We start from the raw sequence: 26,383 nt of genomic DNA on the forward strand, positions 1-26,383 counted from the left end.
ATGGTCACCATGGTTCGGTTAAGTTAGGTTATGTCAGATTCAGGAATGGGTAAATGTATAAAATGTGTCTAATATTTCGTAAAAATTAAATGACAAGTATGATGTACAATACGTCACTTTTTGGCTGACTGTAAGGTTGGAGTTAGGTTGTTCTAGTACATTATCAACTTTGACGCCCTCTACCGGCTAAACGTGGCAACTTAGCCGTGTTTTCTTAACGTCACGTGATAGTCTTATTCAATAGCTTTCTTTTGTTATATGGTAAGTTTATACAGAATGTTTCTAATAAGCGAGTTATTAACGATTTTTGGTAACAGTGCAAAGAAATTTAGCTCAAATTAGGACTTTTTGGGCCTACTATACTAATATTGGCCATATTGGACTTTTCTCGATCAAAGTGACTTTTTCGACTAATTTCAATCTAAGAAACACGAATCTGACATCCATTTTGCTCTAACTGTCACGTTTTCGGAGATGACCTAGAAATTATATCAATTTTGACAGTTTTAGGGCGTGGCACCCTTCAAAAATGACATTTTTACAAATTACACATTACGTCATTTTTGTATCATTAACTTGAATATATTTAGACCGTAAAAGTTAATTTTGAAAATTCAAAATTTTTCACAAAAAAATCTAAGTCCCAACTCTTCATTTTTTATTTTATTTTAATATTTAGTTTTTTAAGGTAAAACGGTGCGTTGTACAGAAAAAGTGTACAGGCGATGAAAGTTACATCCCACCGAGGTATTTTTGTGGTAAAAACTCAAATCTTCAACTTGGTATGTTTCTGAGATAATTATGGAAAAACTATAAAAAACAAGAGTCAAATTTGACGCCCTCTACCGGCTAAATGTGGCAACTTAGCCATGTTTGCTAAACGTCACGTGATAGTCTTATTCAATAGCTTTCTTTTGTTATATGGCAAGTTTATACAGAATGTTTCAAATAAGCGAGTTATTAATGATTTTTGGTAACAGTGCAAATTTAGCTCAAATTAAGACTTTTTGAGCCTACTATACTAATAGTGGCCATATTTGACTTTTCTCGATCAAAGTGACTTTTTCGACTAATTTCAATCTGAAGAACACGCATTTGACATCCATTTTGCTCTAACTGTCACGGTTTTAGGGCGTGGCACCATTAAAAAATTAAATTTTGACAAATGACACTTTACGTCACCTTTCTACTTTTAATATGCCTATTAACCTAAAGTTAATCCTAAAGACAGTTTTCAAAATTCAAAAATTTTTCGAAAAAAATTCATGGGGTAAATAGCATATAAAATAGGTTATGGTGTCAAACTGTCAGCATTCAAATTAAAACCGTCAAACGTCAAATGTCTGCAGAATGCAATCAGAAGATTAAAAATTTTAGAAAACCTCAGATACTAACATAATTACATTGAAATTTATTGAAATATCTCTATTTTATAAAAATATTCCTAAAAATTGGAAATCTGTATGCATTTTTTAGGGTTGTTACCCTTTCAAAACCTCTCAGTTTATCGAAACTTTGAAAAGGGTTTGAAAGTTCTACCTCAAAATTCCCAAACTAAAATGCAAAACTGTCCCACCAATTATTTCGAGCTTATCGCATTCAGTTTAATCCGACGAACCGTAGAAAAAAAACTGATTTACTTGGAAAAAATCGCAGATTGAAATTTACAGTACAAAAGGGTCAGGGTGAACGAGGGGTGCGTTTTTTCCCAGGATTCGGATTTCTCAAAAAAGGGTGTTTTTTACCTTATAATTCGCCTTTTTTCCCTACTTTTTTTTAAAGTGCCGAATAGCAAATAGGACACCTGAAGTGGATCTCAGGGAGATTTAGCATTTTCAGTAACGTTCACGTAAAACGGTAAAAAATTTCCTCAATTTCACTTAAAGTTAGTCAGTCAGTAGTATTCAATTGATTTTGGTTCCATTTTTGAAAGTTTACCCTAAAATTACCCTAAAAACTTGTCAATCATTCTAATGAGACAACTTCTAAATTTCATGATTAAAAGTACATTAAACCTTAATTTGGATTGATATTGGATGTTTGGTACAACCACTTCTGGAAAATTTCCGGAAATTTTCTGGAAAGTTTCAATAGATAAAATTTTCCGAAAATTTTGCATCCCTCATTATAGCAGTGTCTAAAACTCACTTTTAAAATTCACACTTCAAATTAGTCAATCAAGAGTGTTTAGTGTGTAAAGTCCGTCCCAGGGCTAGTGGCAGTGACACACGTCATCTGACAGTTTATAGAGGACACTGTGGGCTACAATCTGTCAAAAAAATCACCTCGATACCTGTCAAAATAACGGAGTTATGCGCTGTCAAAGTGACAGAAGTGGAAATCTCAACCTGCCGGTACAACGCGGAGATTCTCGTCCAATAACTCGGTCAGTTGACATTTTTAGTACAAACACGTCATTTGACAGTTTGTAGAGGATTTGACTGTGTGCTACAATCTGTCAAAAAAAATCAACTCCTTAACTGTCAAAATAACCGAATTACGAGCTGTTTATTTTGACAATGTGTCATCTGATCAACATATTTAAAAAACATTCAGGTGTCACGTGACAAACTGTCAAATGACTTTTCTTAACGCAACTTGCAGCACTACCCCATTGAAAATTATTAATTTTTATTTATTTTTTTGACGTTTCTTGGCAGTTTTTCCAGCTGTAATTTGAATTTATGGTTTTAATTTTTGCTTTGTTTAGTTTATTTTATTTTGGTTTTGTGTCGTTTTGACAGCAGAATCACATTCCCAAGGTCCAAATTTACCGTACCAAGTTTTAATTGAATAGTACCAAAATGGCCGCGGTTATCCAGTAATCCAGGCAGTTTCGAAAAAACTAATTTTCAAGTAAATATTTGCGCAATTTTCCAAAAAATTCTCTATAACTCGCTTATTTGAAACATTCTGTATAGACATACCGTATAACAAAAGAATGCTAATGAATGGGGCTATCACGTGACGCTGACCGGACCAGGCTAGGTTTCACCATTTAGCCGCTAGAAGGCGACAAAATTGATTATTGTTTTTCGGATATTTTCGTGAATATTTCGAAAACTGTTTGAGTTCAGTTTGTGAAATTTTTACCACGTATACACCCCGGTGGGATCAAACTTTTATTATATATGACATTTTGCTGTACAGCGCACCGTTTGACCTTGAAAAATAAAAAATTTAATTTCTGACTTTTTTCACTGGGTAACTCCATGGATTTTTTCGAAAAATTTTTGGATTTTGAAAATTGTTTTTGACCTGGCCTAGATAGGTTTAGGTTAATGGCAGAATAGTGACGTGGAGTGTCATTTGTCAAAATGTTATTTTTTAAGGGTGCCACGCAGTAAAAACTGTCAAAATTGCCATAATTTCAAGGTCATCCTGGAAACCGTGCCAGTTAGGGCAAAATGGACGTCAGATTCGTGTTTACCAGCCTCAAATTAGTAAAACAAGGTTACTTTGATTTAGCAAAATTGAATATGGCCGCTTTTAGTATAATAGGCCCAAAAATCCCAAAATTGAGTAAACATTTTGTGCACTTTCCAAGAAATTCATCTATAACTCGCTAATTAGAAACATTCTGTATAAATACAAATATAACAAAAGGAAGCTAATGAACGGGGCTATCACGTGACGTTGACAGGGCCAGGCTAAGTGGTACCGTTTGGCCGCTAGAGGTCGTCAAACTTAATTATTTTTTTTTTAGGATATTTTTGTAAATATCTCGAAAACGGATTTAGTTTAGGGTGTGAAATTTTTGTCACGTGTACACCCCGATGGGGTGCAACTTTTACTAAATATGTCATTTTTCTGTTAAGCACACTGTTTGACCTTGAAAAATTAAAAACTGAATTTGAGATTTTTCAAAAAAAATTTAAATTTTGAAAATTTTTTTTTACTGACTATATATCTTTAGGTTAATGGCGGAAAGGTGACTTGTAGTGTCATTTGTCAAAATGTTATTTTTTAAGGGTGCCACGCAGTAAAAACTGTCAAAATTGCCATAATTTCTTTTAGTTAGTGTAGTAGGCCCAAAAACCTCAAATTTGAGACAAAATTTCGTGCACTTTTTCAAAAAACTGTCAATAACTCGCTTATTTGAAACATTTTGTATCATGGCATCACATGACAAAAGAAAGGTAATGAATGGGGCTCTCACGTGACGTTGAGCGGGCAGGACTAAGTAGTACCGTTTGGCCGCTAGAGGTCGTCAAAGTTAAGTCTAGTTTTTCGTTGTGTTTCTTGAATATCTCAACAAAAACAAAGCCGGCAACCACAAAATGTCAAAGAAAATCTTAAGATATATGACGTCACAATCAATTTCTGCCATTCTTTTTAGGATAGAGAGTAATATTCAATTGATTTACGTTATGATGTTTAATTTTGGTGGTGCTAAATCTCCCCAGCGATAAAATGCAATTATCGCAGTGTCTCAAACTACTCGCTTTTATGAAAAAAAGGGCATTTTAGGTTGTTTGCCAACTAGGTCGACCGAAATCTGAAACTTGCTCCAGTCTAACGGTAAAATTATAGGGCACACCTTTAAAAAAAACGGAACATTTTATATTTTTATTATTGTACGATGTTTTGTCTCAAAAAACTGCACTTTTTTTAGAAAACCTACAAACTGTTTTGAAATTGACTGCTCGAATTTTTTGGTTTTAAATTTGATTTATTGCAAATAAATGGTCGCTAGGATCTGTAAAAATTAACGAATTTAAGAACTTTTTTCCTACCTAAACGATTTGTGACAGATTTGCAATCAAAACACCAGTTTTAGAGCATTTTGACGAGTTACAAAGTGTGTTAAAATATGCAATTTTAAGAACTGAAGAATTAAGTAATCGATAGAAAATTAACCGAAAGTGACACTAATCTCAACTTTATTAATTAAAAATGGTCTTAATGGCTACTGTTTTGCCTAGAAAGGCATCATCAGACCAGTAGTATTTTAAAATTGTACGCCCCCCCTCACCTGTACGTATTTATGCCCTGATGATGCTTCTTTAAGAGAAACGTGAATCCATTAAAACCTTTTTTATATAAAGTTGAGTTTTTCCCCAATTTCTGCTTAGAATACTACTTCTTACGGTTTTTCCATAATGAAACTAAATTATGACTATATTAGTTAATTTGCCAAAAAAATAAAATGCTAATTTGACGCACAAAAAGTTTATAATATAATCAAAAACGAGTAAATACACAATTTTTCTACTTCCTCCTCTGGTAATATGGTAATTATTCAAAAACTTTAAAAAACGATTTTTAACTTTTCTTGATACTAATCGATTTTTTGAAATGTTTTCAGTAATTTAAAACCAATTTTTGCATTGTTTTTAGTTTTAAATTTTTTTTTAATTATTTTAAAAAACCTGTTTCTTCACAGAAAATAACTTTTTTAGAGTCATTTAAAATCAATTTGTAATTTAAAAGTTGTAAATTTTGCCTTGTTTTTGAGTTTTAACATTTTTATAAAACGTTTTAAAATCCAGTTTTTCTGGTAGAAATTGATATTCTTGAATTTTTGGTATTGTAAGATTAAAACAACGATTTTTTTGATTGAAATTTATTTTTCTGGAATTCTTAAGTCATTTAGGCTAAGTATTTGTTTATTTTATGAAAATTAACAATTTTTTATTTGCAATTTTATATCGGTCTTGTATTGAAGTTTTTCTTAAACATTTGAAAATCAGGTTTTTCTGCTAGAAACGTAGTTTCTTAAAATTTTTTGTCATTTAAAATCAAATTGCAATTTTAAAGCTGTAACTTTTGAGTTTCCAAAAATTTTGTTTATGAATTAAAAAAAAAACATTTTTTTGTTGGAAATTTATTTTTTAGAATTTTTAGAGTTATTTAAAATCAAATTGCAATTTCAAAGCTGTAATTTTTACCTTGTTTTGAATTTTTTAAATTTTGCAAAAATGTTAAAAATCGTTTGTTTTTAGTTTTTTTTTACGTTTCTGATGAAAATAGAATTTTTTTAATTTTTGCAGTATATAATTTAAAAACACGTTTTCTTTAGAAATATTTAAATCTATTGAAATGTAACTGTCAAATACCACTCAATAAAGCTATAAAGCTATAAAACTTGCTAAAAGTACTATTAGAGTTAATACAGTTGCAAATCATATTAAATGATTGTTTATAGGTCCATAAGTAGAAATTGAAGAATCGTGACGTGTATTTATTTATTTTAATCATATTTCAATCTATCACAGACTTGAAAACTGTCAAATACCACTCCATGAAGCTATAAAACTACGAAACTCGTTTAAAACCATTACAATCAGTGTAAATCATATTATTATGCATTTTATAGTTTTATGAGTGTTTTTGAGTCATTCTGACGTTTAACTATGTATTATGAATATATTCAAATTTGTCCCAATAGTGGTAACTGTCAAATACAACTCCAGGAAGCTATCAAACTATAAAACATCGCTTAAAGGCAGTACAAATCACATTTAATGGTCTTTTATAAGTCTATGATCACAACTTTGACACTTATGCCATACAAATGTAAGTTTCTGATCCATAATCAGAATTTTTCTTTGGTGCAAACTGTCAAATGTTACTCTATGAAACTATAAAACATAAAAAAATATGCTCAAATGCAATACAGTTCTAAATTATTTTAAGTGGGTTTTGTAGGTTTATGACTTATTGTAAAAATGTTTTAAAAATTTAGTTTGTTTTTGAGATCCAGCAATTCACAAATTTTAAGTGGACAAGATCTGCAGGATTGGCAACATTGGTTGATTCAAAAATATTTCAAGCTTGTTGTTCTCTTCCCTAGTGCAGTTGTAAAAAAAGCAATCCCAATTTAGAGAAAACTCTTATAAAACCCTGAAATCCTTGACCTAATAATGCGAAATCTATTGGTTTTGGTCCCCTAAATCCGATTAAATCAATAAAACCATCAACCTATCAACGAATAATTAGTTATTCAAATTTCCTGACAGTTGATGTAACCAGCTGATCAACGTAATGATCTGAATTATTTGAGCCATAATACGATACGATAAAACTCATAAAAGGCCAGTATCGATTTAAAAATCCAAAACTGCAAAAAAAAAGTAATCCTTTGCTCCTATACATATATTCACATAAATACATACATAAGATGAAGAATAAATAAATAATCTATAGAATTTATGTACTATTGTATATCGGGGGGTTCCTCGCTCCCTGATTGGTCGAACAGGAGTCTCCCACCTTATTCAAGCCCCGGATTTTACCCCCTCCACCAAAACATGTCGTCGCCGAAGAACCGATGCAAAATGCTGGTTTGTTATATCGTATAGAATCGTGGCGCCGGCAACAGATCACACGGACGTTTTTGTTTTCATTCATGCTTCCTCAGACTGTTTAGTGCAATTTACATATCACAGCAAGTGCGCGGAATTGGTGAACTTGAATGGTTTAAGTGGGTTTTCCGAGACTTAGCTCATCCGCAGCGAATCTGGATTTGAATAGTGATTCCGTACGGAGGTGGGTGCAAGCAACCCCATCTCCATTAGACACGAAAAAACCGGTCCACACCAACAACAACACGATTGATTTCGGATACTGGAAAGGCCAGCGGGAGCAAGATATGCCAATGTTGCTGCAACAGCCGCCCAGTCACGTACTGTTGGGCGGACACGAGACCGACCAGCCGCTGGACTTTACCATGTCCAAGTTCAAAACGAAAACCGCCCATCTGAAAGAGTTTAACGAGAGCGTGCACCAGATGATGATACTGCAAAACAACGGACTGTATTTCAATCGCAGTAACAATAACAAAAGTTTCACCAGGGGTAGTTCGCCGGTTTCGAGTAGTTCGGAGGAGGAGGGGGTGGGACCGCCGATCGACAGCCCCAGGTCTAGTCCTGATGTTCCTAGGATTCATCATTTGAAGAATGATGGTGAGTGTTTGGTCTTCTCTAAATCAGAACAGTTCAACCAAATAAGGTTTCTCCAAGTTGTTATCAGCTGTTTCCAATTCTAGATCATTCTAAATTATTCACTAAAAGTACCTGTTCCTCTAGCTGAAAGTGTCTATCCCACAAATTTCATACTATTTCTTTTCTGACAAAATCCTGAAAACCAATATGACTCTCCTTCTGCATTTGCAGCAAAGACTATTCCAATTAGTATTAATTACGACAAGACAATAATTTGGATTCATCATTTTGGATGACCAAGTTGTGATCAAATGTTGCCAATTCTACATTATCTAAATTATTCACTAAAAGTACCTGTTCCTCTAGCTGAAAGTGTCTATCCCACAAATTTCATACTATTTCTTTTCTGACAAAATCCTGAAAACCATTATGACTCTCTTCTGCATTTGCAGCAAAGACTATTCTAATTAATATTAATTCCTGAGGACATTGCTACAATACAATAATTTGGATTCATCATTTTGTTGTTATCAAATGCTACCAATTCTGCATCATCCAAATTAATCACTAAATCTACTTGTTCCTCTACAGTTAGAGCTGCAGTGTTGTCTATTCTATAAGTTTGTCAATATTGCAATTCTCTTGAAACTAACAGTTCTGAAAACCAATTTGATTCTATATTCTTCTGCATATCCTTTAGTAGCAAAGACTGTTCCGATTGTATTCATAACAGTTGTCACTAGATTTGACCAAGAAAATAATTTGGAAATTGGAGCAAGTCGTTATAAACTGTTATCAATTCTAAAGTACTTTGTTCCTCTAGTGAAAAGTGCTTTAATTGTTGTCTAATCCATAAATTGCCATAAAAAGCAATTTGATCCTTTAGTAGCAAGGACTATTCCAATTAGTAATAATTACAGAGAACAATGCCACAAGACGATTGTATTTTGGTGAATATGATACTGAGTAAAGAAAATTTAATGATAATTAACATATAGGAAATGGAACAAATAACAAAACTAAACAATTTCGTCTTAAAACAAGAAGAAATGTAGCAAAATCTTATTCTCAGACGTTTGCCAAAATTCAGAAAATATTGCACATATTTGGTACATTTAGTATATTTTCTATTATATGGATAGGATCGTGATTATTAGTGGTTTAGGGTTTTTACCATTCTTGGACAGACATTTTTAATACTTCAAAAATGTTACCTGATTTACACTGATAAGGACAAATATCTCAAAGACTTATATTATTATTAATATGTAATGGGACACCCTGAATATTATTATACCGTTCGATTCTGCTTTTCCAACCCTACTTAATGATCATATAAGTTTTCTCTAGTTAAATTTGATTAATATGACTCTTAACTAAAGAATTTTTACATTGATTGTTTACAGAACTGGACAATTTCTTAAAATAGCAAAACCTCTTTGGCATATTTTAAAAATCGACCTTTTGGTATTTTTACTTTATTGCAAATATTCGCACCAATTTCGTATTTTATTTTCAACTATTTGCCACTGAATAGAACCATGATTATGAGGTTTTTGTACCATTATGGGAGACCGAAAAGTTTTACCTGATTTACCTACCTGATAGTAATATCTCAGAATTTACCTGTTTTGGTTTTCATTTAAGAATTAGTTGGAATAGGGTTAGGATTTAGTTTTTCATTAAAAATAAGGTTTTTGCCTAATTCTAAGACAGAAAATTTAACTTTAAACAAAAATGAAATAAATCACATACAAACATTATGTTTATGTAACAGGTACGAATTCAGAAATTTCAGTTTAATTTCATCTCAGAGAATATTACTTATTATACAGATTATCTTGGAAAAAATGCATAAGTTACAACAAAAAATATGTCAGCAGCGGCACTCAAAATGTTGTATACCCTAACCTAACCTATGAGTGGTCTGGAAAATGTCTTATTAACACTACTGATTTGAGAAGAATAAAATTTAGCCTATTTGCAGTGTCAGCGGTTCTCCAAATGTTTCTCTAATTTTGAAGTTTTACTGTTTTTAAGCCAGTGACACTTAAAATGTTTTAGGCCCTAACCTAACCTGTGAGTGGTTTCAAAAATTTCTTATTAACACTCTTGACTTGAAACGGACAAAATTTGGCTAATTTGTAGTGTCAGCGGTTAACAAAGTGTTATATGCCTAACCTCTCGGTACTAATTTTCAGATACCACACCATAAAGCTATAAAACTACAAAACCTATTTAAAAGCAAAAAAAGTCATATTGTTATGCATTTTATAGTTTCATGAGTTGTTGTTTGGCAGTTGTGTTATCTAACGGTTAATCGTTGGAACATTTTGAATGTCAAAATGCTGAAAACTGTCAAATACCACCCTACAAAGCTGTAAAAGTAAATTTCACATGAAAATAGGCAAAACAGAGGTAAACTAAATTAAAATATTGCAAATATTTGGTCCAATCCAATATATTCTCGACCTTTTGGGAATGAATAGAACCATAATGATTAGGGTTTTAGGGTTTTTACCATTTTTGACATTTTTATTACTTCAAAGGATTTACTTGATTTTCTGCTAGTAATGGTAAATAACCTCAAAATCTGCCTGCTTTTACTTAACTTGTTTTGGTTATTGTTTAAGAGTTAATCGGCTTTAAGGTTAGAAGTGTGACTTATCATTGTTAAGTGATGTTTATATTTATTAATATTATACAGGATGTCCGGTTTTTTTACCTATTTATGTCTTTTAAACATTCACAAATGCAGGAATTACTAAATAATTTAGTTATATAAATCTAAAACTTAGTCAGGTTGGCACAAAGGCAACTTGTGACGTCACACCAATTTCCTTTGGTTTTCAGTATAGGCTTGGTTTTAGTTGTAATTTTCTCTCCCTCTCTCTCTGTTGGAGTGTTTTGTCTCTTTTCATTTAACCATACCTTTGTTCAAATTGCTACCGTCATACATCAAACTAAAATGTACAGGTGTATCATTTTTCCTTTGCCAATGAATTATTTGGCAATTTCAAACTTTTTAAAGACAGGAAATGGGTTTGTGCACGTTGCCCCTGTTCCTAGAAGTCTCTAATATAATCGACATTTCTTCTCTGTCATTTAAAGCATTTGGTCAAATCCCAAATAATTTGGGTGGTGGTCTATATACCTGTGATTAATTACGCCACCCTGTATACAACCATTATGCAGCGTTGCCAAGCCGAAAGCGTTATAAAAGTGCTGCCAGATTTCACTAAAAAATTCCCCAGATCTTTTTTAGTTTTTTTAAACTTTTATTCTGCTAATTGAAAGTTTTCCCAAATATCCACAGGTGTTGGTTCGAATTCCTCGTAAGTAGGGAATTTCCTCCAGACCTGGCAACACTGTGTTTATCTTGTAGGATCTATTTAAGGCCGTTAATAATTCTTTTGAATCGTTTTAATATCAAGGCAACGCCTACTAGCAAATTAAAAAATTTTGCATAGTCCCTCCAGTTTTTGATTTATGAAATTGCTACCCAGAAATTTTCGGAAAAAGGCAATTATTTAATCCAGTCTGAAATTTCTTCAGTTCACCCTCGCATTTTCGGTCGTGTGGTTCACACCTGCATACACTCTGTATGGTTTTTATGCCTGGTAATAGCACACAATGTCTTGGGTCAGGTAGAATATTGCCTTGCCAAAATGCAGATGGATTCACGTTTTCGGGTCCCTTTAAACTATATTCAAATTCCTTTTCACATACCCAAAACGCACATATATCAATCTCTATTCAAATTTTTTTTCCAAGCCGATCGATTTGCTTAACAATGGACCTTTTTTCGGGTTTTTAAGAGTTTTAGGAATTTCAGAATGAATAAGGTTTTTGTTGTTATTGTCTGTCTCAATTTACTTAGTACGTTAATAAGCATGGTAAAATTTCGAGATATTCACGAAAATGTCCGAAATAAGTTAATCAACTTTGACGCCCTCTAGCGGCCAAACGGAGCAAACAAGTCGTGCCCGGTTTAAGTCACGTGACAGCTCCATTTATTACCTATCTACGATCATAGAACGTGTTTATACAGAATGTTTCAAATAAGTGAGTTATTCACGATTTTTTGGAAAAGTGCACCAAATTTGTTTCCCAAATGAAGGTTTTTCTTGTACTATTATACTGGCCGCCGCCATATTGGATCTGAAACTGTCAATTTGAACTAATTTTGGCTTGGAGAAGCCGAATCTGGTGTTCGTTTTGCTGTAACTGCTACCATTTTGTTGCTGACCTTGAAATTAAGACAATTTTGACAGTTTTCAAGGTGTGGCACCCAAAAAAATTGACATTTTGACAAATGACACTTTACGTCATATTTCTACCATTAACCTAAAGTAATTAACACATTTAAAAAAGATTTTTGAAATTACAGAAATTTTCACAAAAATCCATGGAAAAACCCCTGTGAAAAATGTAAAAAATTGAGTTTTTAATTTTTCAAGACCAAACAGTGCGTCCTACGGAAAATAGTTCCATATAACAAAAGTTGTGTCCCTTTGAGGTGCATACATGATAAAAATTCACATCCCTAATCCAAACCGTTTTCGAGATATTGACAAAAATGTCCAAAAAAAAATTATCAACTTTGACGCCCTCTAGCGGCCAAACGGGGAGACCTAGGTCTGCCCGCTCAAAGTCACGTGATAGCTCCATTTATTACCTATCTACGATCATAGAACGTGTCTATACAGAATGTTTCAAATAAGGAAGTTATTAACGATTTTTTGGAAAAGTGCACCAAAATTTTGCCCAAATAAAGGTTCTTCCTGACCTACTATACTGACCGCCGCCATATTGGATTTGAACCTGTCAAGGTGGCCATTTTAACTAATTTTGGGATGGAGAACCCGAATCTGCTGTTAGTTTTGCTGTAACTGCCACCATTTTGTTGCTGACCTTGAAATTAAGACAATTTTGCACGTTTTCGAGATATTCACAAAAATGTAAAAAAAAATTATCAACTTTGACGCCCTCTAGCGGCCAAACGGGGAGACCTAGGTCTGCCCGCTCAAAACCACGTGATAGCTCCATTCATTAGCTATCTACGATCATAGAACGTGTCTATACAGAATGTTTCAAATAAAGAAGTTATTAACGATTTTTTGAAAAAGCGTCCCAAAATTTTGCTAAAATACAGATGGTTTCACGTTTTCAGGTTTCTTTAATCTCTATTCAAATTTACAGTCAGAATGGACCTTTTTTGGGTTTTTAGGAGTTTCATACTGAATGAATAATGTTTCTGTTGTTATTTATGTATCTGTCTTAATTTACCTAGTCCGTTAATGATGCAATCAAAACTCTCATTACTATCATTAAGTATACAGCAACATATGCAGTGCGTATGATCTTAATACTGTTACATTTCTATTGAGCGTTAATTTTGCCTTACAGTCATTAGTAATAACAGTATTCAGGGAAAAAAATTATTGTTTTAATTGACAAACACACGAAACCATGCTAAATAGAACTGCAAGAAGCAACTAATCTAAAATGTTTGCATTAAATTAAATTCCCAAGAAAGAAGGTATTTTTGCAATATTTACAACCTTTCCAAAAAACTTTCAAATGTGCTAAAGCAGGACATAACCTAACCTAACTTAAAAAAAAAAAGAAAATTACTTTTAACCTTAAAACAAACTATTTAGAGCTACAATGTTAGTTTTATTAACATTTTTCCTACTTTTTATTTTAAAAGTTTACAGTGGCATTTTGGCTTTGTATAGTAGTTGTATAGTATTTTCCGTGCCATTCCAAGATGGTGTCATTTGATACAGTGTGTCCCACACAGCAAACATTTTGTATATACAGAGTGGCTCAGCGTTAACTGGTTGTACCACGAACGTTCGTACAAATATAAGTTTTTATCTTCTTATTACAGTTTTTGCAAATTTTCTTTACCACTTAAGTTCAACACCCTGTATATTAGAAACAAACCCTTGTAGGTAAAGGAATTAACATATTCTAGTCCTTTTTCGAGATTGCATCTACTGTTCCTTCAGATTTCTTAAAATATTTGAATGGTTTTAAGTTTAAGCCATTCAAACAAAAGAAAATGAATCACATTTTTCTGTTCCTCTTATAATTTTAGGCTGTTTTGTATTAAAGTTAAATCCTGGTTTAACTTTGAAATTTTTGGGAAATTCGATAAAATCTCTCTAGAAGCTCGAATTATTGTACATACAACCTGCAGAAATTCAACTTAACTTAGTTATGTGGAAAGATATCAAAAAAGTGTAAGAGATAGAGTTGTAGAGAATTTCATTCACTACAAGAGTGCTATAAGGCACTTTTGCCCTAAAGGGTCACCCAAGAAATTTATTTAAAAAAAACTATAAAGCACATAAAAGGGCTTTTAGAAAACCCAAGAAATTCAACTAAGCGTAACTCTGTTATTTGAAAAAGTATCAAAAAACTTTTAAGTAGAGAAATTTGTAGAGAATTTCATTCCCTACAAGAGTGCTATAAGGCACTTTTGCCCTAAAGGAAAATCCAAGAAAAGGATTTAAAAAAAACTGTACTAAAGCACAAAAAATTGCTTTTAACTCAAAAGAGACTCAACTTCAATTTTTTTTTCAAATTTTGGTCAGCACTCACAAATCACCCTGTATAGAAGAAAAAAAGAGAAAATTGTTTTCTAAAGTGTGTATAATACGTATATATACACGTCATTCTCAAAAGGTAAAATTTCAACTTTACATGGATGTACACCGCAAATACAGTGTGGCTCAAATAGTAAAATAAACACAAAAATCATAATAAAATAACTGTAAATTTGTTGTCACTACGAGTATGCAGAGTGTCTAAAAAAAATCTTAAATGCTGTGTTGCCAGCTCACTATCAAAATCTAAATAGAGAACTGGATTGTCACGTGAATTCAGTCTTTTTGAGAACAACATTGTCACGTGACATTGCTACGCAAAAACAATGATTTATTTGAAATTCATTGTTGCCAAGTGGCTACACCACACACTTTGCAATAAGATATATGTCTAAATGGGACACTCTGTATATTTTTAGTTAATTGTGCAATTGACAAGCGCAATACCAAAAGTGTCTAGTTTCCGAGATATTTAGGGTCAACTTTGACGCCCTCTAGCAATTAACCCTACTTTGTGAAATACCGTTGGAAAGCACTTTTTATTAGCTCTCCATAGACGTATAAAAGTTTATACAGAGTGTGGCAAATAAGCGAATTATTTAGGTTTAAATGAATGAGTGCACGATAATGGGCAACGAAAGATTTAGGTCAACTTTGAAGCCCTTTCCATTCAAAGTCCCATTTCATTGGCTATCCATAGACGTATACCAATACAGGGTGAGTCAAATAAGTGAGTTATTTGTCATTTTATTCAACCACTGAAGCAATCACCTGTTGACGGTAATTGTTTAACTCTTATTACTTAATTATCTCGGAAACCGTCCACCCTGTATATAGGTCATTAAGATAGGTTGACAAGCCGATTTGAATGACTGTTAAACATACAGGATGTCCCATTTAAATTTCGTAACGTGTGCCCATTGAATATAGTGACGTCACTTTGAAGGCAAATTTTTAACGTAGTTAAGGCCGAATTTTACCTCAAATATCTCAGAAACTGTACTACTTTTGTATGTGCCCTGAGTGTGCGCTAAAATATACAGGGTGTCCCATTTAAAATAGTGGCCTTTTAAGGCTCAAAAAGCCACAATGTTACTGTTCTGTGTCTATATGCTGCTCTTTGCTCTGACTGTCCTGTAAACTGACTACATTCTGTTGTTTTTACTATCGTTCTCCTCAACTGACGTGATTGTCAACTATACCAGTGGCAGTAAACACTTATAAAAACTACAAAAATAAAATAAAAACTGATAATTGAGGCAGAGAAAAAGTGAATTTACTCCACCTGAACAAACATGAGAATTGCGTGTTTCAGTTCGGTTTTTTTCGCATTTTGCCTCGAAAATCGTCCTGATTAGCGAAACAGCTGTTTTGCCATTCAAATGTATGCAAAAGGTAGTCGTATTAGAGGCTAATGCGTTGCCAGGTTTGACCACAAACCTTCATTAATTTTGTTGCGTGCTGGTAGAAGTGACCAGCAGTCGTTTATGCTAAACAAGGGGGAAGGTGTAGAGGATGCGGTTATTTCCGCTAATAAAGCAGTCCAATTTGACTTTTATATGTCGATGGATAGCCAATGAAATGGGCTTTCCACTGATATGCAACATTGGTTGATTGGTTAGATAGTTTGGCTGCTAGGAAGCTTCAAACTTGATCAAAACTTAAGTTATTTTAGACTGATGGCTGAAACAAGGAAAAAATAAATTTTTGCCAATTTTGTACTTTTTTAAATTAACTAAATTATGCATTTATTGATGTAATTATTTTATTTTATCTTTATTTTTATATAAGTAAAAAAAATTACTTCTGATCATAAATTTCAAGTTTTTAAAATTCAATTTTGACATGATTTCACTGGAATTAGTATTAAAAAGTCACTTTTTGCAGTAATACTTAATAAACGTGACTTTTCAAGGAAATTTTTATGTCAATTTTAGTTATTTGAAATTGAAATTTGAGCTACAAACTGAAGTTTCACGGAAGTTAAGTTAAAAAAGTTGCTTTAAAAAAACAAAAAATAATTTTCAAAATTTGGGAGTCAAATTTAAGTTCAAAAGTAGGAAAAGTCAATTTCAATTACTAAAAGAAAATTTTTGAAAGTTATAAAGTAAAATTCAAGCTATAAAGTCAAATTTTGTCAAATTCAAAAGATATTTAAGTCTCTTTTAAAGTGACAGGGGTCTTTGAAAGAAAATCTTGTTTTTATTGTTTGTATGTTGTTAAAGTTTAGGATTCAAATATACATTCAAAAGTAGGATAATAACTTCAAAAGTCAATTTTAATGCTTCCAAATGTCTTTTCGAAATGTAGAAATTGAAGTTCAAGCTAAAAAGTCGAATTTGTAACTATTACTTTAAGATTTTAACAAAAATCAAGTTTGGGTCATCAATTTTTACTGTTTGACAATGAAAAATGACTTGAAAACAAAAGTGTCTGAAAAAAACTATCAAAAGTGGACTTGGAAACCTAAAATTTGTTTTTTAAGTCAGCTTTACATGATTTTCAGACAAGTTACAAGACTTTAGTGTTGAAAATTGACTTAAAAACCCTGAAGAGTGACTTGAGACTTAAAATTGCGTTTTGAAGTCAGTTTTACATGATTCTCAGACAACTTACAAGCCTCACTATTCAAAATTGGCTTCAAAATCATGAAAAGTGACTTGAAGAATTAAAATTTGTTGTTTAAGTCAGCTTTACATATATTTCAGATAAGTTACCAGACTTCAGTGTTGAAAAATGACTTAAAAACCATGAAAAGTGACTTGGAGGCTTAAAATTCTCTTGTGAAGTTAGTTTTACATGATTTTCAGACAATTTACCAGACTCACTGTCAAAATTGGCTTCAAAACCATAAAAAGTGACTTAGAGACTTAAAATTTGTCTTTCAAGTCAGCTTTACATGATTTTCAGACAAGTTACAAGACTTTAGTGTTGAAAAATGACTTAAAAACCATGAAAAGTGACTTGGAGGCTTAAAATTGGTTTTTGAAGTCAGTTTTACATGGTTTTCAGACAACTTACAAGCCTCACTGTTCAAAATTGGCTTCAAAAGTATAAAAAGTGACTTGAAGACTTAAAATTTGTTGTTTAATTCAGCTTTACATGATTTTCAGACAAGTTACAAGATTTTAGAGTTGAAAATTGACTTAAAAACCCTGAAAAGTGACTTGGAGGCTTAAAATTGTGTTTTCAAGTCAGTTTTACATGATTTTCAGACAATTTACCAGACTCACTTTTCAAAATTGGCTTCAAAACCACAAAAAGTCACTTTGAGACTTAAAATTTGTCTTTTAAGTGAGCTTTACAGGATTTTCAGACAAGACTTGAAAAACCATGAAAAATCACTTGGAGGCTTAAAATTGGGTTTTAAAGTCAGTTTTACATTTTAAGACAACTTACAAGACTTTATTGTTGATTTTTGGTTTTGTTTCACTCAAATTTTCAGTTTTCTTGAAGATTTTGCAATTTTTGACCAATTTTACTGAAATTTCTGTACTTTTAGGATTTTGAAAGTCACTTTTTGCTGATTTCAACTGTGTTTACTCCAGTGAAGTTTTTGAATGTAATTAATAAGGTTAGGTTACGGTTATGATAATTATTTTAATATGATTTGACTACGTTTACATTAAAGACAGTAAAACTGGACATTTTTTGAAATCCAAAGTCAAATTTGTTACACCACACAGATTACGTTCAGTTGACAGTCGAACATAACCTTCACCAATATGGTAATTTTACAATTTTCCTGCAATTTTCAAGTTAGTTTAGACTGTTCTTAGCTAGATTTACACCAGTAATAGTTGACATTCGGTCTGTAAAATGTACACTTAAAGCATCTAAATTTTATAGTGGGGTTTTTAAAGTAACTGACCAGTTTTACACGGATTTATGGGAAAATCTACTGTCCCAAGTTTCTCAACTTTCGGTTCATCAGGAGCTTGTACAGGGTGCTGCATTTTCGATGGTTTTACGGGGTACAGAGAAAACGGTAATAGATAGAAAAAAAGTAGCATACGTGTTCTGATCTCTTTTTCTGAGCTGAGATGACTGGCGAAAAGTGGGCGGCGCAAACTTCTTTTGTTTCAAAGATACGGAGGGCTTTTGAAAATTGGTCATTTTGGAACCCCCTCTGTATTTCATTTGCTATTAAAGTTATCAAAAAAGGAAAAACGGTTTCCGGTAGAAGTTTTGACGTAGAATCCAATGGCGGAGTCAGTTTTTTTCTATTACATTTAATTTCTGACATATGACAGTAAGTTATATTTTTTTAAATGGAACCTACTAACTAAAAATATATAGGGTTATTTTTAGTTCATTTAATTCTGATGATTTTTACTTTTTCAACGGTGTAATAAAACATATAAGTTTGTAAACGTTAATCTTGGTGATTAGAAAAAAAGCGTTTCCTTAACAAAAAAGTGCTAAATAATATGTATAAAAATACCCACAGCCGAAACAAAATTTGGCTATGTTCATATTAACAAGTTACATGTCGTTTATAAACAGTTTTTTTTTAAATTCTACCTTAAAAATAGTAGAAAGTATAAATGGCCACTTTTCTTATTAAAGTGACGGTAGAACTGTTTGTAACTTAGATTTTTAATAAGATTTATTAAAAATATTTAATTTTCTGATGTGTTAGTTTATATGATTTCCAATTTTGTTTGGTATTTTAGATATTGGCCTTTTTTTAGCTTAGCAAAGGTCTTTTTTTAAAATAACAGGATTAACCTCTACAAACTTATATGTTGTAATACACCGTTGAAAAGGTAAAAATCAATAGAATTAAATGACGTAAAAATATATAGGATGTTCCATTTAAAAAAATGTAACTTACAGTCATATGTCAGAAACTAAACGGAATAGAAAAAAACTGACTACGCCATTGGATTCTACATGAAAACTACTACCGGGAACCGTTCTTCCTTTTTTGATAACTTTAAGAGCAACTGAAATACAGAAGAGGTTCAAAAATTAACAATTTTCGAAAACCCCCCGTATCTTTGAAACAAAAGAAGATTGCGCCGCCCACTTTTCGCCAGTCATCTCAGCTCAGAAAAAGAGATCAGAACACGTACGCTACTTTTTTTCTATCTATTACCGTTTTCTCTGTACCCCGTAAAACCATCGAAAATGCAGCACCCTGTACATACAATAAAACCCCAAAAAAATTCTGTTTAAACAGAATGAGACATGAAAATTGCAAAATTGCACAGAAGTGATAGAAAAAAGTATGTTGTACTAATTCACCAAGTTTCGGCGTGGATGGGTTCATCAGGAGCCTAGCCTGGCTATTTCTGTGCTTCCTGAATTCAACTTGAAATTTATAAAAATCACCCTGTATCAACACAATTAGAAATACAAAAATTAAAATTTCAGGATTTGTAGTTGATTGTATCGGAATAATTTTGTTTTGACCGCCACTGATTATTTTGGTACTTACATGGGCCAGTTGGTCGACCAGATCTAGTTTCGTTCGACTTTTCGGCCCGAGTACCTGCCGCACAATCATTAGCATGGGAAAGAGAACGCCAATTTGAACACAAAGGTCGTACCGCTTCGATTATATGCGAAATATGCCTCGTTTTGACGGATCTGTCGATCAGGTTCAGGGGCGTACTCAGTGAAATAAGCCGCGGATAATTGACTCGTAAATTTATCAACGAGGTTTAATTAAGGTTGTTTTTTTTAAACCAACATGGACCAGTTATTTGTGAAATTACCTACAATTCCGATGGCGCAAACCTACATGCAAATTATACGCGTTAATGGAAAGGGTAATAATAGCCATTATCGTCAGTCAGTGAAAACTATAATAACCTCCATTAATTCGACCAATTTATTTCATTTTTATTATTCATTCCTTCTTTTGGTTCTCATGACTCAGCCGAAACTCGAAGGTTGTTGCTTAAGGGCCTACTTAAGTAGTTACAAGGCAAACAGTGCACCAAACTATTTTTTTTTAACTAACTCCATTTCGGCTAAACGTAGCTCCGTTATTTGAGGAGCTATAAAACAGCTGTAAAAAAGGAAGTTGTAAAAAAATTTAACCTCTACAAGATTGTATTAATGTGCTTTTGCCCTTAAAGGCATTCTTAAGGAGTTACAAGAGAAAAAGTGACAGGATCACACGAGGGGTGTGACACTTCAATAATATTTGGGTCACTCACCAAATAATATTAATAATATGCAATAATCTTACTAATCTTGATAATACGACATAATCCAATAATATAGTACATAATGCAATAATACTAATAATAATCTGAATAATACGAATAATACCCCATAATATAAATAATACAGCATAATCTTGATAATACCACATAATCCAATAATATAGTAAATAATCTGAATAATACGGCATAATATGAAAAATCATAAAGCGGTGGGAATTGTTGGTTATTAAGAATAAATATAAACATTTTAAACCAACTAAACCAACTGAAGATTGAAAAGTGTAGAAATAATTATGCAGGTATGTTTTTTTTGCTTGGTTATTATAAGGAGCTTTTTGCTCGGCTTGTGACAATAATAAACTGACAATTTTTTTTATTTTATTTATTTATTTCCTAAGTATTTTGCCAAAATGTATTTATCATCTTTAAATTAATAATTTATGCAATTACATATTAAATTACTAGCGGGTGATTAAATAAGAAACAACATGGGCAGAATTGAGGAAATTGAAACTGATACATGTTCAAAACAAAAATGAAATAAAAAAATAAGACCATAAAAACCTCGATCAAAACACATTCAAAATATTGAAGTGATTGGTTCGCACATCTACGTGAAACCAGTAGTAAACTCGGATTTTGTTATGACAGCTTTATTTACTGATAGCATTTTTGTATTCTAAATTATAATCTAAACAATTTTTAACTTACTCGTTTGAGCTTAAACTTTTGCGCTGTTGTAATAATATTGCATCATTAATATAATATGTAATAATCCAAGTAGTAAAGAATAATCCTTAATAATACGCTAATCAAGCAATAATACGTATAATATCAGTATTATTTGGAATAATACAATAATACTGACATAATATCAATAATATTGAATAATCCATAATAATCCTTATATTACCATATAATATCAATATTATTTGGAATAATACAATAATACGGGTATAATACCAATATTATCAATAATATCGCATAATATTGAATAATCTATGATAATCCTCGTATTATATAATATGGGCCCAAATTTAAGAGAGTGTCACACCCCTCGGGATCACAGCATCAAACTGCTTTTTTAAAACTCACTCCATTTCCACTCAGCGTAGCTCCGTTATTTGATGAGCTACAAAAAACTGTAAATAAGAAAAGTTTTAGGGAATTTGATTTTCTACAAGATTGTATTAAGGTGTTTGTGCCCTTAAAGGCCTTCTTAAGGTGTTACAAGACAAAAAGTGACAGGATGCATCAAACAGGTTTTTTTATTCCATTTCTTTTGGTTCTCATGACTCAGCCGAAACTCGAAGGTTGTCTTCAATGACGTGCTGCATTCATTCCAAAATATTCAAATTACATGTAAAATATGTGAATAAAAACTCACTAAATAAAAGAAAAATGGTGACATACTCATGCCCGGTTGCCAAATTGGATTGTCTTTCACAGTTTTTGAGAAAAATAGGAATTTGCGCAACATTGCATTACGAAGATTGTCCTGTAGTTTGTAAACCTAATCAGCTAGCTAAACTGACCTAACCTAGCCTAATAAGAGGAAAAAAAATAAAAAATTGGGATAAAAGTGAGATAATGAAGTTAGCAGTCACACTGAATCAAATATCTCTAAAACGGTTTGAGTTACAAAAAAATTGTATGATACCAAAAAGTTTCTGAATGAACCACTTAACCAACCTACGAAACGGTAAAACGTCGATGAGATTGTCTGTATACAGGATGTGCACAAATATGATAGTGATTCCCTTGTTTTGGTCACCCTGTATGGAGTTTTCAAGTTATGATTTTTTAGGTTACACCACTGGAAAGAGCACTTTATGACAATTCTTTTGAGTGGTCTAATCACCTGAAACTCCCAAAAATAACCATAATACAGGGTGTTCAAGTTTTAGACTTGTTTTTTGGTTAAAAGTGCACCAAACCAGCTTCAGGCAAATATCTTCAAAACGGGTTGAGTTACAAAAAAATTGTATGATACCAAAAAGTTTCTGAATGAACCACTTAATCAACCTACAAAACGCTAAAACTTCGATGCGGTTCTCTGTATATAGGATGTGCACAAATATGATAATGATTCCCTTGTTTTGGCCACCCTGTATGGAGTTTTCAAGTTATGATTTTTTGGGTTATACCACACGAAAGAGCACTTCAAGACGATTCGTTTAAGTGGTCTAATCACCCCAAACTCCTAAAAATAACTATTATACAGGATGTTCAGAAGCAGTAAAATTTTTTTCTAGTCTCCAAGTCTTTTCATGGATTTTGAAGTCAATTTTGTACACTAAAGTCTTGTAAATTGTCTGAAAATCATGTAAACTGACTTCAAAAACAAATTTTAAGTCACTTTGTAGGGTTTTAGACACTTTTTTGTTTACAAATCAATTTTCACTCTTCAAACTATATTAAAAAGTAGTCTGAAATTTCAAATTTGACTTTTTGAAGTAAATTTTCAATTTTTCATTGTCAAAGAGTAAAAATTGACTGCTTAAACTTCATTTTTGACTTTTACACAATGAAAATTTGATTTTTTAGCTCGAATTTCACTTTTTAATTCTATAAAATATACTTGTAAGCATAAAAATTTACTTTTCAAGTTGTTTTCTTAATTTTAACTCCCAAACTTTGAAAATTCCCTTTTAAGTTTAAAATTTTGTGTTTTTCGGGCAGATTTTAACTAAAAACCTTTGTAACTTTGAAATTTGATTTTCTAACTTGCATTTCAGTATATAATTTTTTGAAAAATTATTTTCTTAATTTTGAACTTGAAATTAAATACCAAACATTGAAAATTCTTTTAGAGCAGATTTTAAACTTTTTTTTAACTTAGTTCCATTGTAATTTGATTTTGTAACTCAAATTTCAATTTCAAATAATTAAAATTGACTTGATATGTCCCATTTTTCAAATTTTACTGCAAAATATGACTTTTCATTAAATCAATAAATGAATTATTTAGTTAATTTCAGACAGTACAAAATTGGCTTAAAGTTATATTTTTAAGTCCCTTCAATGGTCAAAACGATATTTTTTACTTGAAGCTACATCAAAACTTGGCTGTGACGTCATTTTACTTTAATTTGATATTTTCTGTAGCTACCACTTTAGTAAAGGTAATATATCTATATATTTTTCAGATCCCATTGTGTCTTCAACCCCTAACACCCCCACAGAGAAGCAATACGGTAAGTACCGAACTTCTGGGAATTATAGAAAGTTTTTAAAAAAATATTTTTTACAACCCTTGTAAAGGGCTAAAAAAACCCTTTTTTTATGACTGGAAAAAAGTTTGCAAACGTTTACGACCAGCCTTAAAAAAAAAACACGTTTATGATACCCTTTACAGCAATTTACCGGATGGTTCAAATCAATTTTCCCTTATTTAGGTAGTAAAACGAACTTTTTAAACTAACTCCATTTTGACTGAGCGTAGCTTTGTTATTTCACAAGTTACAAAAAAGTGTAAATAAAGAAAGTTGTAGGAAATTTAATTCTATACAAAATTGTATTCAGGTGTTTTGGTCCTTAAGGGCGTCCATAAGGAGTAACAAGACAAAAAATGACAGGGTGTACCAAACATTGTAACTCCATTTTGACTGTGTAAAACGAAATTTTCACACGTCGAAAAAACCTCTTCCTGATGATACCGTAACGCTGAAACCGTTTTTGCTTGAATTTACATTATCTACCGATCAGTTGCTCGTATATACTGGGCGATAAGAATTTTTATGTCTCCGGTTTCCTTATGGAGAAAAATACTCTTAGAACGGTCTATTTCTCAAATAAATTCTCTTGTTTAGTAGGAAAAAAAAGCCGGTTTAATTGCCCGAGCGGGATTTTTTATTTATTTGTTTTTCTGGAATTGCATTTAAATTAGTTTTGCTCGCAAATCGTTGATTTGTCTAATGAGGAGCAATTGAAATGTTTCACTTTGAAACCAGTTTTATAGGAATTTTTAGTTGATATACAATAGAGCGTTTACATTATTTTAACTGGGACACTCTGTATATTTTAGTGCTAATCAAGTACATACAGTTTCTGAGATATTTACAATCAAACTTGTCTTGTTCGAAGCTATTTTTCAGCATTAAATCTCAGCTGGACACTTGATACGTCATTCTGCCCCCTCTAAATGGCCGACCTACCACAATGTGCAGAAATATTGGGTGTAATCGAATCCCCCAGAAAAAATGAAACCAATTTAGCTGTAAATGCGTGGGTCAAAGAGGTTATCTCATCCTCTTTATTCGCAAAAATAGATATTCATTCCCTCCATAAATGCAATCATTGATTTAGCCATTTTGGTCGTTGCTTTTTTAGGGGCGATTTTATCTGTGGGAGCTTTATCGAAACTAGATTTCCTCGTTTTCTGCAATAATTATGCTCGAAAGTGGAAAAAAATACAATTCCAGAAATCCACGGTGCGCAACGCATTTAGGTCAATGCTTAATTGCTCAAGTTTTAATGCAACATCACGCCTAGTTGACTATTGTCGCCACTGGTTTCAGTTTGATGAATATCGCGGGAATCCTCTTTTAAACGGTGGAAATAGTCCAAATTAAGTGTAATAATCTCCCCCAGGTTCAAAATTCTCAGATCTTATCATCAGCACGCTATAAAACTATACAAAAGCTTCCAAGAGAAGGAAAAAAAGAATTAACATTACTGCTTAATCAGAAATGCTAATGTCTGTATGCAAATCATACAGAGTTAGTTATTAAAAATGAAAATGAAAGATCATTAAATCATTTTAAAATTTAAATATGTGTGTTTAGATGGTACCAGTACCAGCACAATGAATATTTATAGTTTTTTTTTTTTTTGGAATACAATTTTCATATTTTAGTAAGGGTTTGATGTTTGGAAAGATTAGGTACAAAGAACTGCATTTTTACCACACAGGAGAAGTATTGTTAGAATGTGACAGTAGAAGCCTGACACTGGCTGGTTCCTGTCACATTCTACAGGCCATTCTCTTTATAACTCACTTCCCTCGTTTCAAAAAACGCATCCTCATGTCGGTATGGTTCAAATTAGCTTCAAACCAATCATTGTCCTAATGGATTTTGCCTTAAGAACTAAAATATTTTCAAGAAAAAATGGATCATAATGACATCTTTTTATTCTTAAAATTCTGTAACATTCTAATTTGGTCGCAAATTGTTCTGTCAAGAACGTGGCAATTATGTTAAAATGTTCTTCCTCGAGCTATAAAACTATAAAAGTTCTTAAACACAGAGCAAAATGACAATAAACAGGATTAAACCCATTTTATAGCTCTACGTGCCATATTTTGACAGTTGTGACATGTAGCAGTCTAATTTGGTCGCAGTTTGTTCTGCAACGAACGTGACAATTGTCAAAATTTTCTCCGTAGAACTATAAAACTACAAACGTGCTTAAAAACCCAGCAAAATCAATGTAAATAGTATCAAAGGCATTTTATAGCTCTACGTGCAACATTTTGTCAAAATATTCTTCATCGAGCTATAAAACACAAATTTAACTTATTTGGTTCAAAGTGTCTTTGCAATGTTGCTAAACTAAAAAATTTTGCTAATTTAGTTTGAAGAGTGTTTGAAATGTCAAACTGAAATTCTGATCATGATTAATGTACTAAAATTGGTCAATTTTTGTATTAAAAGTGTTGTTGTGAAGTTGGAAGCTTAAAAATTGACTTGTAAGTCAA

At 32.1% G+C, this 26,383-nt stretch overlaps 1 protein-coding gene across 1 annotated transcript in view; it reads left to right on the top strand.

The window, feature by feature from the left end:
- The first annotated feature begins 7,284 nt into the window (after positions 1–7,284).
- The window catches only part of LOC145736091 (uncharacterized), a 97,076-nt gene continuing 77,977 nt past the window's right edge, over positions 7,285–26,383 (top strand). Inside the window, 2 exon segments of the mRNA XM_081990343.1 lie at positions 7,285–7,907; positions 23,832–23,879. Of these exon segments, the coding sequence (XP_081846469.1) occupies positions 7,595–7,907; positions 23,832–23,879 (361 nt within the window). The 5' untranslated portion in view covers positions 7,285–7,594.

This window comes from Ips typographus, linkage group LG11 (assembly GCF_016097725.1).
Source record: "Ips typographus isolate SLU linkage group LG11, UJ_Ityp_2.0, whole genome shotgun sequence".
Classification (NCBI taxonomy): domain Eukaryota; kingdom Metazoa; phylum Arthropoda; class Insecta; order Coleoptera; family Curculionidae; genus Ips; species Ips typographus.